At 41.7% G+C, this 17,329-nt stretch overlaps 1 protein-coding gene across 1 annotated transcript in view; it reads right to left on the bottom strand.

Annotated features, from left to right (window-relative positions):
• Positions 1 to 754: 754 nt before the first annotated feature.
• DUSP10 (dual specificity phosphatase 10) overlaps positions 755 to 17,329 on the bottom strand; it is a 39,481-nt gene continuing 22,906 nt past the window's right edge. Inside the window, exons 3-4 of the mRNA XM_065890442.1 lie at positions 5,567 to 5,938; positions 755 to 2,023 (exon numbers count right to left, since the gene is read on the bottom strand). Coding sequence (XP_065746514.1) covers positions 1,758 to 2,023; positions 5,567 to 5,938 — 638 coding nt within the window. The 3' untranslated portion in view covers positions 755 to 1,757. The remainder of the gene's footprint in view (positions 2,024 to 5,566; positions 5,939 to 17,329) is intronic.

Raw genomic sequence — 17,329 nt, 5'->3', positions numbered from 1 at the left:
CCAGAATTCTACTTTCTCACCTCAGGCAAATCTTAACTTGCTGTGAATCTTCCCTATGGCCAAATCCCTGGAGGCATCTATTTTAATAAAACATAGAAAACGTTTGAATCATGTTCTTCCCCTACCCCACTCTTACTCTGCTGTGGACTGGAAGCCCATGGAACACTAGCTGTGTATTAGCCAAGCGTGATGGGGAAGCTGAACTTAGGAATCTGAGCTCAGTCTGCTAGCAAAAAAGTAGGAAGTAGCAACGTGTTGCAGTGTACACTATGTGGTTAATGTTACCAAAGATGTTGAGTGAGCAAATGACAGTGGGGGAGGGAGGTGTCAATACCCCTAGCTGTCAGATTGTCATAAATACTTATCAAAGAGCCACTGGGGAGATCACAGAATTCTAACCAATCTATCTGGCAGTGACCTAATCACCAAGGCTCAAAGGCTGATATAGAACCTTCTCACGCCTTTAAGGAGGTTACCTGAAGCTTCCGCTTTGTAAGAGGAATTACTTTGGCAGAAGTGGATGGTAGGGCTGTGGCAATAGAGGAGATCATGACTAGGCAGACTGGAGCTTTTTTTACTCCCTTGCTAATTCTCTCTGCTTCGCACTAAGGCCAGAGACTATTGTCTCTCCCTCATCTCTCTTTCCCTTTATAAAAATGTGTGTTTATTTCCAATTACGTTACACGTACAAGTTACTGGAGCTATGAGATGCTTGAACCTGAACTGAGAAAAAGAGGAGGAAAAAAGACACATCTCCAAATGAGTTTCATTTATATAATGAAAATAAATTTTTACACAATCAACAGAAACACACCAAGTTTTTTTTGAGAAAAATATTTTTAAATAAAGTTTTGTCTTTTTTTTTTTTTACATTCTGATATACATATGTAACAAGGTTTATGGCACTGTAACCAGAATCAAATCAAAAAAAAAAGTTAAACAAAGGAAAAAGGTGGGAAAGAAAGTAATTGGTTTTGTTTAATTCCTTTCCAGCTCCAAGCTGGCAACTTTGCACTATTTGTCTATCATTCAGCTGCCAGCTCTAACTCACTTGCACACTCAAAACACCATATTATTGCACAAGAAGCCAGTGAAGGCATATGGTATAATGGTCAGTTCCTTGCTATTTCAAAAAATCTCTTAAACCCAGAGAGGGGGAAAAAGTAATCCAGAGTATGAAACACACAAAATCAACAGTATCCTTTGTCTCTTTAAAGAATGTGAAGGGTTCTTAGACCACTTAAGCTGCCCTGATCATCTCTTTGCACCAGTGAGCACAGCAGGGCTTGGTTTGGTTGGGTTTTTTGTTTTCGTAAGGACAGCCCAGGCAGATCCTAGGTCTTCATGATTCAACGTCTTTTCTACGTACTTTGGGTTCTTTTTAATTGGTTTAAAGTGTAGTATCTTCGGTCTATGAACCTGCACAGACTAGTTAATCGTAAACTCTACAAATAGCTTAAAAGGAAAAGGGGAAGAAACAAAATTTTGTTATATTTTTATTGTTGACTTAAAAAAATTACGTCTTTAGCCTCCCTGCTTTGTCAGTTGGCGGGAAGTAAATCTCAACGGCATCAAAAGTTAACTTCTTCTCACACTTGTTAAAAATAAAAAGTTTTAAACAAGTTTGTTTCCATTCACAAACTTTACCCCATCTATAAAAAAAAAAAAAAAGACAGAAAAAAAGAAAAGAAAGAATCCATCCTCCTTCCTCTTCGTCTCCTAATGGAGAACAGTCATCCTTTCCAGCCAGACTATTGTCACACAACCGTCTCCACACCCATCAGCTTTGGTGTAAGGATTCGTGGTGTCACACCGTTGTTTAGGTCTTCCTCAAACTCCAGCAACTGCCCCATGAAGTTAAGGTTTGGGGAAATAATTGGTCGTTTGCCTTTGACAAATTTATAAGCATCAGTCATGGTCATCCGCGTATGCTTCATCAAGTAAGCGATGACAATGGTGGCAGAGCGGGACACCCCAGCCTGGCAGTGGATGAGCAGCCCCTTCCCACACTGGTGAGCTTCCTCTGGAACAAGGGAGAAAGGCAAGAGGTGCAGGGAAGGAGAAAGAGAGATGGAGGGAGAGAGGTTAACGTTTATCTAGACTTGACAATGCCATATTCTGTAGAGAGAGAAGACATCAAAATGGCTTTGAAACTAAGTATAGTTTACTAGTTAATCGTGTATGTTTATGTCACAACCTCCAGAACTGGCTAAAAGTAATATTAGTATGAATAAGAAGCTACATTTCTACGTTTAAAGAGAAGGCTAGGTAAAGGAGTCATTCACAATAATAGCTGACTTCACAGGTGACGGTGGCCAACTGAGGATGGAGCCACAACACAATTAGCCTAAATGTCAAACAAGCTACTGGTTAAGTAGACCTCTCTGATTCAGGATGTTAATTTCTATCGCCATGTTGTGTCACTTGTCAAAACTAGTGTTATTAACAATGTCTCTCCTACCTGTGATAGAGAAAAAGCATTTCTTGTTTTATACTATAGAAATGCTCTGTGCAGAAACTGGTACTAAATGGATAAGAGTTTCAGTCTTAGGAAACTCTGAAGAGGGTTAAAGGAACAAAACTCAACTAGAAAGTTACTACGTTCAGCTTCTCACTAGCAAACCCTATTGTTGCAAAGTTAAAGACTTGCAGTTCTCAGGCATAGGGTGTCACCTACATCTGAACTGTCCAACCCCCTCTGCATCTACACATGCCTTTCCAACATGGCAATGATGCAGAAGATGAAGGAATTAACAGCAATGGCTCAGAATCCAGAGCAATTGAAAAAGGCAATACTTTAAAGGCTTTCAGGTATATTAAAAGCCCAGGAGAATAGCTCTTGGGCACTGCCTGAATGGATTCTTAATGACACCTCTAAACTAAAAGGCATCCCAAAGAAAGCATCCCTGGAAAATATACCAATTAGATGAAGAGTAGGAAAGGAGATGGTAAGGAGAGTCCCGTTCTAACAAAAACTACTTCTACTGGCTACCCACTAGTAGATTAAGAAAAGAAACATTGTGCAAATTTTCATCTTAAAACCCCAGCAATTTAGCTTGCTTCCTATAGATAACCGTATTTTAGGAAAGTATCTCCTGTTTTCAATTTCTTCTCTTCAGCACACACTATTTAAGGACCTCCACCTCAAGATGGGGAAGCATGGAGGTAAGAAGATGAGCCACAAAGGGCTAGGTTTGACCATGATTCCACCTTGTGGTGGACCTTGTGTGAATCACATAACTCCCCAGAGCCTCAATCCTCCTATCTGAATAATGGGAATAATTGTAACTAACCAGGCTCAGGAGATATAGGAATAATATCACCTGACTCAGGAATAACTAAACTGGCATAGTTAAACCCTAAACCTAGACTCTGCTTAGCTTATATTAGACTCTCTGTGAATGCTATTATGTTTCTAAAACCAGCTGTGTTTTCCTTAAAGCAAGACTATCAGATTTCAGTTTATCCAATGATATATAACAATGAGAATAAAATATTGTGCCTGTGCAGGGTGTGATGTGGAACTGTTTTCGAGGTTAAATGCTATTTATTACTTGTTTTGTTTTCTTTCTAAAACACCAGGTGAGCCTGAATAATCTATAAGGAATGTGGGTGCTTTGATTAAAATCCTCTTAGAACCTAAGCATATCTTATGCTACCCATTAAAAGAAAAACAATTTCTTTTTTTTTTTTTTTGCGGTACGCAGGCCTCTCATTGTTGTGGCCTCTCCCGTTGCGGAGCACAGGCTCCGGAAGCGCAGGCTCAGTGGCCATGGCTCACGGGCCCAGCCGCTCCGCGGCATGTGGGATCTTCCCAAACCGGGGCGCAAATCCGTGTCCCCTGCATCGGCAGGCGGACTCTCAACCACTGCGCCACCAGGGAAGCCCGAAAAACAATTTTTTAACTTCCCCCAACTGGAATTAACTCAGATAAAATTGCACTCATAACATCATATATCAACCAGGAAGTTCCTCATCTACTTGGTGACAAACTTTTCTTCCTTGGGACTCAAGGTTTGATTCACATATCACTAATAAAAAATCTAAGGTATCTTTGCATCCACAGTCATTGCCCATTGAGAACCAATAGAGCCTTGTAAACACTGTGTTCCCAAAAGGCTCCTGGCCTCACAGTCAAGAGCATTAGGCTCTGGTCCCTTTAGTGACCACTCAGAATTTCCTTCCAGATTGAACATTCTATGGTCCTGCAATAAATAAAGGCACAATTAGCAAGGAAATGACTGGGTTAAGTGACCAGGGCTGCCAATTCTACAGCAAATCCACCCACCCTAATGGTTGTTAAATCCAAGGGGGGTTTCTTGTTGTTTTTTGCTTTTCTTTTTTTTCTGACAAAGGAGCACTGAACATGAGTGCATTCTTCTTGGGACAGAGGCCAGTAACAATCTGCTACAATATTTAGGAAAAGTACTGGGTCACCCTTTTGTGGCAAGAAAGTTTGGAATCACTTGGAAAAAAAAAAAAGAAGTTGTTGAGTACCTGCTGGGTGTCAGGTACTCCCCAAGTGACAATTTGAGCCTTGCAACAGTTTGAGGCTTAGAAGCAGCGAAAGTTAAAGTTTAAGATTAGGGTTAGGCTGGCCGTTGCTTCCTTCTAGAGATTAAAGCCTGCTGTTGCTAGAATTTTCTCTCCTTGGGCTATACAATTCAATCTTTCCTACTTCAATGAGTCTGGGGTAAACTAAGGGAATCTAGTACCATCTCATGAGCACTCAAATTCAAGCCTTTTTGCTACCCATTGTTTAAAAACTGAGGCAAAGCAAACAGAAGGGAAAAACTACTCCCCCCCACCCCCTCACCCCTCCACTCCCGTTCTTTCTCTCCTCTGTGCTGAGTAATGCGTAAAGATGTTCACTACAGCATTATGTTTCTGAAAAAGATCCTTCAGAAACAATCCTTCAGCAAACACTACCTTTGCCTCAAGCAGTGGCAAAGAAATTTAACTCAAAGTAAGGGAGATGTCATATTCACAATACAGCTGGCCCCGGGTACCCGCGGGGGATTAGTTCCTGGATAAAATTCACAGATGTTCGAGTCCCTTATATAAAATGGCATAGGAAAGTCAGCCCTCTGTATCCGCGAGTTCGATCCGTGGTTGGTTGAATCCGCAGATGTGGAACCCGCGAATACAGAGGGCCGGCTGTATTTTACTCCCTGCAAAGTGCCTAGGGACGCCAGTAGACTACATACCCACGGTGCCTGCTCTGGCCGCCAATGTCTTACTTTCTGCCAGTTCTGTTGAGATGGTGTTATAGAACATCTCAGTGCTAACCCCTGCCACTTTTTCATTGAGAACTTGAGGGATGTGGAGGTCTAGTTGAACGGATCCCAACCCAGTTGAATTATTGTTCTTTTATAACCATGGTTCCAATACACTTGATGGGTTACGACTTAGGAGAATACTTTGGCTGCACCAGGTGGCAGAGCCCAAAAACACCTCGATGGAGCTTTTTTTGCAACACAGGCATAAATCTTGGACTTGATATCAAAGCCCAAGCCAGAGAGGAAAGGAAGGCGGAAGATGAGACTTCCCCGTAGGAGATAGTTACCAATGAACTCAAAAGCCTCTTCAAAGTACTGCCTCAGGTTCTGCTTGTTGCTGTCGGTCGCCGGCAGCCGCTTGTAGTTGAACAGGCCTTTCTCGTAGTGGTACAGGGGTAGGTGAGTGGTGACGTTGATGACGTAGCCAATGTTCAGCCGCTGCATCACATCCAGGTCCTGGGCATCCTGTTCGTTGCCGAGGAACAGGAAGGGCAAGATGGGCGTCAGCTCTGCATTCTCGATGTCGGGGGTGCTGGGGATGGACTGAGGTAGCATGCTCGAGGCCGCGGACGCGCCGCTCCCCACTTCCCGGCACTCTTGGAGCTGGAGGGAGTTGTCACAGAGGTTTTCATGGTTCTGCTTAAAACTGCTAAGTCCACCTGGAACAAAAACACAGAAAGTGAGAATGACTACCCCTAGAACTTCAGAGCTGGCAGGAGATATCACTTTCCCCTTAGGAATGAGTGTGTTTAGTTGCTTATTACATTTTTTAAAATAAAATCAAAATACAAATGAAAGTCCATTTGGAGACGGAGGACAAACTTTGGAGGATATCACTGCATGCAGTACTTTGGAAATGTGCTTTTTATACAAACTGGGGCATGTTCCCCTGGAAAGAGTTCCACGAAGCATCAGGCAATTTCATTAGCAGCAAATTTGTTCTGCCCCAAAGAGCCATATGCTCAGTGGCCTATATAGAACCTTGCACTTTGGGAGCCTAGGAAGGCACAGATGACTTCCTTGGGTGTAGAATTTCTGCCTGTACCTGGGCAGTGTAGGTGTGTGTGCCTTGCACTCTTTGTAAGCTCACCTTACCCAGAAGACCAAGTTTGCTCCCAATACAGCAGCGTGGTTACAAGCAGGGACACTGGAAGAACCAGGTTATCTTGGCTATAATCCCAGTTCCACCTGGATAAATTAATTTCTCTCTCTGGGCCTCAATTTCCCCGTCTGTAAAATGAGGGTAATGGCATATACCTCTTGGTGTGATTGGGAGTCTGGAATGAATGGAAACATACATAAAGTATGCAAACCTCCCCCTCATCAAATGCAGTATCACTTATGAGAATGTATCTTAAGGAAATCATCAGACCAAAGATAGCCAGCTAGATGCATAAAGATGTTCGCTACAGCAGTTTTCTAGAAAGGTCAGAAACATTTTTTTAAAAGGGAAAAGTTGACATGTGCACCCAATGGAATATTATGTAGCCATTAAAAGTTGTGAAAGGAATATGAAAACAGTGTTTCTGTTTAAAATTAAATGAAAAAAGCCAGTTTAAAAACATTCACCTTACATGTGATCAAAAGTTGAAAAAACATGCAAAAAAGAACACTGAAGTCAGGAAATTTATAGATCATAGTTTATTGTTTAAACTTTTCCTTTAATATTTGTCAGATACGTTTGTGGATAAGCCCAAAGGATTATTACAGAGGTCAAATTATACAATATACATGTAAGGGCTATGAAATCAGAGTTGACATTATTAACTACCAAATGAGCTCTAATTCTTACCAACTAGATACACTCTGGCCTTCCCTTTGAACAGAGGGGGAAGTTGGAGATCTCCTAGAAGCTGAAAGCCACCAGAACCCAACATTGACCCACCTCACCCTCCCCCAGATAGATGCCTTGCTTCTGTCTTGATAGTTTCAAGAGATAAAGGAGGAAACATAATGGGTGAACAGGATATGGTTGTGTTGAAATAAATACAGGAAGTCTATCTGTCTACCAGTTTCTGAACCTATGTCCTTCTCCGTTTCAAGTTTCATCTTTGGCACCCACAGCAGGAAGCTCCAGGCTGTAACCCAGACCAAGCCTCAGGGCTGTTCACAGCCAATGCACACTAGTCGTATAAACTTGGGAAGTCATATTTTCACTAAGATCCGTCATGACTCAAAGATCATTCAAAGGGGGTAATATTATGACCACCTGTGAGTATCAAAACCTGTCTTCGCTTTTGGAAAAGAAAAACAACAGCTATAAATTCATTTTAATTGATTTGTAGAATTAACTTCTGCCCTTACATCTTATTATTCTGCTATGAAACATCGATTAAAATAAAAAGTTTGTCTGGACCCAAAGAGATCATTTTTCAAGTAGATAGAAGAAATGGAAACCACCAGAAAAACTTCATTAGTGAATACCTAAACAAAAATTTGAAATTGCCCGCTGTCACCATCACAAGCTCCACGAAAGAGACTAAAGAGTTATTTTAAAATCTGCTCAGCTTTGGCTCCATAAAATCCAAGTAAACAGTTCCACAGTGGTTCTGTAATGGGAACCTAATTCACTTTTTGTTTTTTTAATAAAAAGACAGTTGTTACACTTTTCTGTATAAGATGAGAGGACAGAACAACAAAACAGATTCAAAAGAAGTCTTTAACGTGGTGGATTGGAGGGGGGGAAATTCTCTCTTCTTATTTAGTGTACTCAAGCTGTAATTTGTCTTAAAAGCAGCTAGTTTTTTAAAAATGCATGCCAGAAAACCACACACACAGAAAAAAGCAGCATACAGCTTTTTAAAATTCTGTCTCTACACCTCCTTTCCCAATGACATCAGCTGGAGGCTCCCCACCTGCCCAGTTGCCATAGCAGTTACACAAAGACATACAATGACATCAGTTGGCATGATATCAGCTCTTTGAGTGCAAACAATACAAGAAGAACTACTTTGTTTAAGGCCTTTGGTGCAACTGTGTTCTGGGGAGCCAATGATGTAATGCTAACAGGTGGCATGGGCCTTCCATTTGCCTAATGGGGGGAAAAAACCCATGGGGGAGGGGAGGGGAGGGGAAGGAATTGGAGACAGACAGACACAAAATACTCCGAATCCCAGGGGGTGCCCACGTGCAAAATTATGTGTATATTGTATGTTTAAGCCACGTGGGAACTCTGTTCATCGAGTCTTTGGAGGCAGAGTGGATAGAAAAGGAAATATTCTAATTCACACATATTAACTAGACGAGGAAACCCTCATTGAGGGATATGAACAAACAGTCTGTTCAGTTGCCAGTCTGCTGACCAGTGTCGGCATCAGTTCTCATTAAGGGTTGTGCACAGCTAGATACTGCAGTTAAAGAACTCTCTCTGGGGATGGCGCTTACAGCAAAATGAACCAGTAGAATCTCACAGTGGTGGTTTTGAGAGAGATGTCTGTAGGGAGGATTGTTTTCTTCCCTTAGAGGTTTGGAATTGGAAGCCAGGGAGGGTTGAAGGGCAGATGATGGCTAATATGGTTCTCCCTTCCAACTACTTTCCCTCCACCCTACCCCATCACGTATCATAGAAGCCGAACGGACTGATCACTTAATGAGGAGTTTTGATTATTTCATATTTGTTATTACTACGTAGGAACATTACAAGATGATAACTAACAATTGAAGTGGAAGCAGCGTAGCATGGTGGTTAAGAGAGGGGTTAGAGACAGACAGACCCGGGTTGCAACTGTGATTCTGTCTCGTGAGAGTTTGTAAGACCTGGTATAAATCCCTTTTCCTCATTAAGCCTCAGTTTACTGATCTGTGAAGTGGACTTAATATCACCTACCCATAGAATTGTGGTACAGGAAGCCTATGTAAACATATAATCAGGCATTTGATAAATAACATCTTATTAACCCAATGTCATCACTGTTATTGTCCTCACCTCCAGCTGATCCGCTGACTCTGAAGTTCGTGAGAACCCTAAATGCAGTGCAAGTGATTCTGAGGCCAGGATGCTCAGGCCTGAATCCCAACACTGTCAAATACTGGCTCTGAGACCCTGCACAAGGTCCTTACCTCCTGGCTTCTCCGTTTCCCCACATATAAAACAGGAACACCTACCTCACACTACAGTCTTGAGGGTTAAACTGATTCATAAAAATAAAGTACTTTGAAATGATATCTAGCACATATGAAGCACTTTTTTCAGTACTGTGGAAAACTGCCATTTTAAAGACCTAAAAAGAATTCTAAGGCAAATACCATATGATATCACCTATATGTGGAATCTAAAATATGACACAAATGAACCTATCTATGAAACAGAAACGGACATAGAGAACAGACTTGTGGCTGCCAAGGGGGAGGGGGTTGAGGGAGGGATGGAGTGGGAGGTTGGGATTAGCAGATGTAAGCAATTATATACAGAACGGATAAACAACAAGGTCTACTGTATCACACTGGGAACTATATTCAGTATCCTGTGATAAACCATAATGGAAAAGAATATAAAAAAGAATGTATGTATATATATGTATAACTGAATCACTTTGCTGTACATCAGTAATTAACACAACATATCTCAAAAATAAAAATTCAAGAGAAGGCAGAAAAGGAGGGAAAAATAAGGTACAAATTGAATGAATAAAAGAGCTTCGAGATATGAGGTTATCATCCAGAAAAAATAAATTCTGCTTAATATAAAGACTCTCAATGATAATAGACTAATGTTTCCAGAGTTTTTATTTGTAAAAGCTTATTGAAAAAGAACTAGGTACCAAGGTATCTGAGCAGTTTTAAAGTTTAAATAATATACTTTTATCGTAAAGAAAGCAACAGCTCCCTATCCTTCTTAAACAAACCCATCTGATTTCATTTTTTCTTTGTCCTAGCTTTCCCAAGAAAGCCTATACGTCTTTGGATTCCTGGGTTTGCCAGAGGAGAATTGAGTGTTTTCAATAAAATCACTCTTCTCTCCTCCCTCCCCTCCTCTCCCCTGTGTCCCCAAATCCCCACCAGGCTGAGTGATCTCTGTAGACACACAACTACTCCCAGATATCAGTGCAAATATTTCCCAGGCATGAGCAACAGTGCTGGGGGCAAACATTTCAGACCTTATCTCAAAACCAGGTTCTCTGCCAAAATAAGTATGATCAGCATGTGGATTCTGAATGGCAACAACAAAGAATACCCAGCACCCCTGCAAAATACATAGAAATGCAACCGGTGAGTTTCCTCCAACGGGAGGTCAGCGAGGTGACAGTCCCACTGAAGCAACGGATTCTAATTGTAGTGGGAAACCTCTCTTTGTAGATGTATTTCACCTCCTGTAGCTGTGTTGGCTATTGCAGCCCTAGAAACACAAGAGCCCTCTGTAATGTGATTCAGAAGCAGTGCTCTGGATGGCAAATTAAAGGAACGACATCCAAATGCAGAATCTATAAGCAAGAGATTTCCATCGTCCAAAGATGGCCAGCACTTTGGCACACCAGCTTTTTGGCTTCACGCTAAGTTGAAAAGTGAGCATTTTTCAGAAATCTAAGGAAAACTCTCACTGAAGGTCAGCAAATGACATTAACACCCAAAGAAAAGTGGAAGGGAACTCAAGTTGAACTTTTCTACAAGCTTGCTGCGAGCATATTCATTGCCCCTTTTTGTTGTTTAGAGTTTCTTATTGGGTGATTAGCTTTTTAAAGTAAAACGGTACTTGATGATAGTGGTTAAGAATGTAGACTCTGGAGCCAGACTGCTTGAGTTGAGAATCTTGGCTTCCGTCACTAACTAGCTGTGTTACCTTGGTAAGTTAGTTAACATCTCTGCACCTCAAATCTCCACACCTATAACGTGGAGTTAACAGTAGTATTTATCTCACAGGGCCCTTAATATGGATAAAATGCTGCATGAGTTAGATATTATCACTATAAATGGGAAAGATATTGGTATAAAAGGGGTCCTGATGGATACTATTCCGTGGGCCCTCCACGGAAACTAGAGTCCATCTAAGCAGACTCCCAAGATTCTATTCTCACAAGGATCCTTGTGGAAGAAACAAAGCCTGAGTAAACTGGAGCTGACATCAGGCTTCCAGAGTCAAAACTCCCAAAGATGGGGGCGATCAGAGTTGTTTCATACTTTTCAGGGAAGAAAATCATCCACCTTAACAGGAGAAATATTAGAGATACAAACTAGAACCACGAAGATTACTTCTAACTCTTGTTTTCTATGAAATTGTCTTCATAGGTCACTGACACGACTAGGGATTTTATAGTAGGAATGATTTCAAGTTTAATACCAGACGGTATCACCTAAACTGTCCTATGATCGTGTCCCCAGGGAACATGTATTCTTTCCTAAGGGGAATGAAGGGAGGCTGTACCAAAGAGGGAGAATGAGTCAAAAGTGCTGTGTCACCAGGTGTAAGGTAAGAAAAAAAGGGATAAAGAAACAACGTTGTTACCGGGGAAGAGAGAGACTTAGGAGGCTGAGTCCAACAGTGTTGCTGGTGGGGACCATGAATCAGAGAGGAGTACCCCTGTGATGCCTAAAATCACATCATTCCATTGCTTACATGTGAAAAGTCCAATGTGTGAAAAAACATAGACAAGTTACCATAGAGCTTAAAAGTCTTTAAAAATAAATTAGGATATTGAATTCAATTGAGCACATTTTGATTATCTCCGCAAATATTAAGTGTTCCAGGAGGATATATCTGCTCATATGTTAGTCCCTTCCTTCATGGATTTTTTTTTTTTTTTTACTGTCTGTTCTCTCTTAGGAGATACAAATTCTCTACAGATATACTTTAAAAGCCAACTACAGAAGGCAGTTTATTATATAGAAGGCAGCAGAGAAAGAGTGCAGGAATAACCTTATTTAAATCCCTTTGTACACAGGACTTCGCTATATGTCACAGGAAGATAGGTGATTTGTTGATATGTTTGATACCAATAGCTGTAGGGAAGATATCGATCACTTGGTCATGGATGGGTGATCAATCTACTTTTGGAAATAATTTATAAAAATTAAAAGATAAGTTAAAGGACCTCTCTGGTATCTGTTTGGCCTAGTGACAAACCACAGGTAGAAATTACTTCAAGAATGCCCCTCCCAAAACTGTCCTTCCAAAATAGATTAAAGATTACTCCTGTCCTTATACTTAATAGTAATATAACAAAGTTGTCTTTAGTGATGTTTTGAGAGAGGAAAAAAAGAAAATTCCTCAAAAGTTTATACAAGAATATTCTCAAATTTTGAGTTAATAATACAGCCCTTTCACTGGATTTTCGGCTGGACAAAAATCATAATTTAGACTATTGATGCTTACCTGAAATAGACATCGTTTGTATCATCATTGTAACTCAGGTATCTTATTTTTGTTTCCCTCAGATTACGTGCCATCCCTTCCACCCCAATAGTTCGGTAGACTGTAAACTCTGCCATTCTGGAAATAAGCTAATACTTGACTATCATATGTACCAAGAATTAAAAACAATAATTTTTGCTCCTCCCTAATCTTTGTATAATTTACAATATGCTTTCAGCTAAATTTTTGGTTCTGCATACTTCTACAACCATTTTCAATTATTAACTTGTTTGGGGGCTCTGATTTCTTCTGTCTTAAAATATATTGCTTCCTTCTTTGACTGTTAGAATCTTTGTAATACCCTCAGTGGAAACAATTTTTTTTTTTTAACTCCTGCCTAAATATTCACCTCAAGAAAGCAAACCGAATCAGAAAGATCCAATGACAGGAAGTGTGATTTACAAAAATTGAAAATGAAGCTTTAATTGTATGCCTTCCAGAAACGCTGACCCTGGCACGTTTTTGTCAAAGTTTAAAAGATTCTGCTTGTGTCCCTGCCACCCCACCCTCTGCTCAGAAGTTGCCTCTGCTCCCTCCACTTGGGCAACTCCCACCTTGTTCTCTGTATCTAATGAGTCTGTTTCAGTTTTGTTTTGTTTGTTCATTTGTTCTGTTGGGGGACAGGCAAAAGAGGTGAAGGGGATGAAGAGGTACAAACTTCCAACTCTTAAATATATAAGTCATGGGGATGAAATGCACAGCATAGGGAATATAGTCAATATTGAAATGACTCTGTATGATGATAGATGGTAACTAGACTTAGCACAGTGATCATTTTGTAGTGTACAAAAATATTGAATCACTATGTTGTACACCTGAAACTAATGTAATATTGTATGTCAATTATAATTCAATAAAACATAAAATGAGCTAATTTTATGGTATGTAAATGATAGCTCAATAAAGCTACTTTAAAAGCAAAACAAAAGCAAAGAAACAAACAAACAGAAAAAGAAGTTGAGGAAGGAATGAATTGGGAGTTTGGGATTAGCTTATGCAAACTATTAAACAAAGAATAAATAAACAACAAGGTCCTACTGCATAGCACAGGGAACTAAATTCAATATCCTGTGATAAACTATAATGGAAAAGAATATGAAAAAGAATGTATATATATGTATAACTGAATCACTTTGCTGTACAGCAGAAATTAACAAAACATTGTAAATCAAGTACACGTCAATAAAATCAATTTAAGAAAACAAAGTTGCCTGCAGTACACTAAGTCCCCTCACTACCGAATTGGTGGAGAAAAGGTCTGGGGATTAAATTTCAGCCTGCTGAAGTAGCTCTCAGTTGCACACAAAAAAGGCAAATTCTTGTTACTACCCTTGAAGGGGGGTGCACTTGTGTTGCCGCCTTCTTACCATTCCTACTTTAAGGCTTTAAAGGGTTACCAGTGTTTAGGATACCACCAGTTTAATTTGTGTGTATTTGAATAACACAGGCAGATTGTTTGAGAGGATACTTCGCAAGTATGTAAATACAGCCTGTTTCTTTAAATCTGTTACCTCATTTATTTACATTAGAACAGAAAGCACTGCCAGAAGCAACAGCTGATGACAGTCATGTAATTTTCCACAAAGACAACAATTAAATAGCTTTGTGTTCTTTTAATGAGCAGATGACTTCTCTGAGAGCAGGCTTCAAACTTAAGATGGCAGAGTTCCCACGGCCAGGAAGGAACCCCTCAGGTTCTGCAGAAGTCACTGTGACTTCAAGGAAAAGCACCCTCTGGGCCCCTGTCCTCTACAGCCAACCGGCCTGTGTTAGCTCCTCTTCCGCCCTCCCTCCCGGCCTCCCCCTCCCTCTCTCAAAAACACTTGGGGAGGGCTTCCCTGGTAGCACAGTCGTTGAGAATCCGGTGCAGGGGACGCGGGTTCGTGCCCCGGTCCGGGAAGATCCCACATGCTGCGGAGCGGCTGGGCCCGTGAGCCATGGCTGCTGAGCCCGCGCGTCCAGAGCCTGTGCCCCACAACGGGAGAGGCCATAACAGTGAGATGCCCGCGTACCGAAAAAAAAAAAAAAAAAAAAAAAAAAACACTTGGGTAAGAAAACAAGAGGGAGATTCTACCTGGAATATATTTGATTTGATGCTTAAATGTCCAATGAATCCACAGAATATTTTTAAACCCATTTTTAAAGAGCTGATGGTGTGGGTGGGAAAAGGGGTCAAGTCTCCCCCCTGCCCTCCCACACACACTGTGAGCCCCCCTTGGTGCAGAAAACCCCATCTTCACACCCACCCTCCCCATTCTGTCTCTAAAAGGTTTCAGGAGGCACCACCTGGAAAGCAGCGGGTGGGCATAAATGACTTCTCCAAGTCACTCCCTCAGCCTGAGGGGCTGAAGAAGCCTTCCACACTCCCTTAGGCTGAGCCTGGACTGGTCAGCGTGGACATTGTTGGGGGTCCAGCTGCCCCCTTCATCCTCCCAGTCCGCCTTGTGGAGCCTCATATTCACTGGGACTTCATCGGCCCTGAGACTGAGCTTCACTTCCACTCACAAAACTACCACTTAAAGAGAGCAAATTTATGGCTTTCCACTAAGAAGTGTGCCTATCAAATCACCGGCAATATGATATGATATATATGGAGGGAAAAGAGGGGCTGATAGAAAGACAGCCAAGTTCGAGCCTCAGGTTCCTGAAAATCTGCAGGTTCAGATTTCCTTCTGGTCGCTCCATGTCTAAACTTTACCTATGTCAGCCCACGCCAACAAGCTCCCAGGGAGAAAGGCACATCCTAAACACGTAGCTCAGGTCTCTGGGTTTTCTTAACAGACACACCAGTTATAGGAACACAAGCTTCACTTTTAAAATCTCTTTTATCAGACAGCAAGCCCTCCCAGACATTTTGAGACTCGAGTGACAGGCTGAAGATGTCCCTTCCCTCTCCCCTGTCCCTCTCTCCCCACTGGTCAGGGTCCAATGGGAGGAGATGGATGATCAACATATAAACACACAAATAAAAAGGTAATGATTAAGGATGACAAGGGCCATGAGGTGCCCTCCAGTTCCTGGGTGCTGTGAGAGGGAGTGATTAGATCAGGGTTTAGGGCTGGCCTCTCTGGGGATAAGAAGGAATTGACTAGTTTGGAAAAGGGGTGGAGGGGAGGGGGTCCAGGAGAACAGTGGAAGCAGAGAGAATCACACTAGGGGCAAAGGCAGGACACTCGTGCGGCCTGTGATGACTCAAAGGGACAGAATGTGGTGAAGCAGAATGAGGGGGAGGGAGTGACCAGAGGAGGGCAAAAGAGTCTGCAGAGGGCCTCTTAGGGCCATTAAGCAGTTGGGATTTTATTCTAAGTTCAGTGGGAAGCTCCTGAATGTTCAGAAGTCCATAATACATGATCAATATGAGTTTGAAAGGAAAAGAGAAAGTGAGAGCCAGAAAAACGTTAATCTAGCAGATGGTGCAATTTACCTATAGTCCAAAAGCTGGGCAAAATCCATACCCTTTCTTTCTCAGAATACATGTTTTGTACCTGCTATGGATTGAATTGTGTCTCCCCCACCCAAATTCACATGCTGAAGCCCTAACCCCTAACGTGATGGCATTTGGAGATGGGGCCTTTGAGAGATAATTAGGTTTCAATGAGGTCATGAGGGTGGGGTCCTCTTAATAGGGGTTAGTGCCCTTATAAGAAGAGACACCAGAGAGCTTGCTCTCTCTCTCTCTCTCTCTGTCTCGTGTCTGTCTGCCTGTCTCTCTCTTTCTCTCCCATTGAGGACACAGCAAGAAGGTACCCATCTGCAAGCCAGGAAGACCTCACCAGAACCTGACCATCCTAGCATCCTGATCTTGGACTTCCAGCCTCCAGAACTGTGAGAAAATAAATGTCTGTTGTTGAAGCTACCCAGTCTATGGCATTTGGTCATGGCAGCCCAAGCAGACTAACACAGTACTACTTTTAACTCCCAGTATAGCTCACTTTTTAAAAAGATAAATTATAATTCTTACTTTTGAAGAACCACACCCAAAGCTGTGGACTGCCTGAGAACCTGGCCCCTGGGAGCCAACCCAAATGGGTACCATATCTCAAAGTCAAGCCAGAAGTCGTCCAAGGTCAAGATGGGGATGCTGCCTAAGGGACAGAATGCTCATAAGAAGCAAGCCCCTGGAATCTTCCAGAACCTTCATTCCACAAGCCAGCTGCAAGGAGAGGGGCCCACTTCTTCCTCCCAAAGACACATGCCTCCTCATTACTTATACTCTCCTTATGGATCAGCATTGACCTATGCCCTTCCTACAGCATCTCTCTGGGTTGAAAAACAGTTTAGCTGGAGACCTTCTGTGTATTTGGGAGGCCACTCAATACCATGTTAGGGCTTCACCTCCTCTGTTCACTAAATAGCTCAATACTGGTTAATCCATCAAGACGGATTAAGGGAAGGGAAAAAAATCCATGAGATCATACTGGAAGGTTAGAGAGGGAAGAATGTTAACAGGAGGAGAGAGCTATAAAACACAAAGCCATATTTTCCCCAAGAGCTCAAGCAGATAGTCCCCATTATTGTTTAATTCTCTGAAGAGAGGGAAAATATTCTTTGCTTTGCAGTGCAGGAGTTTAAGTAATGAAGCATTGCTAAACAAACAAACAGAAGAAAGCCCATTAAAGCTATTCATTAAACAAGCCCACTGTACAAAAGGAAAACTGTCGCTTAACAATCCACCTCCCCTGAGGACCAACATTTATCTTAGACC

Source organism: Phocoena phocoena, chromosome 1, assembly GCF_963924675.1.
Source record: "Phocoena phocoena chromosome 1, mPhoPho1.1, whole genome shotgun sequence".
In the NCBI taxonomy this organism is placed as follows: Eukaryota; Metazoa; Chordata; class Mammalia; order Artiodactyla; family Phocoenidae; genus Phocoena; species Phocoena phocoena.
This window is presented reverse-complemented; position numbering and strand designations above follow the sequence as displayed.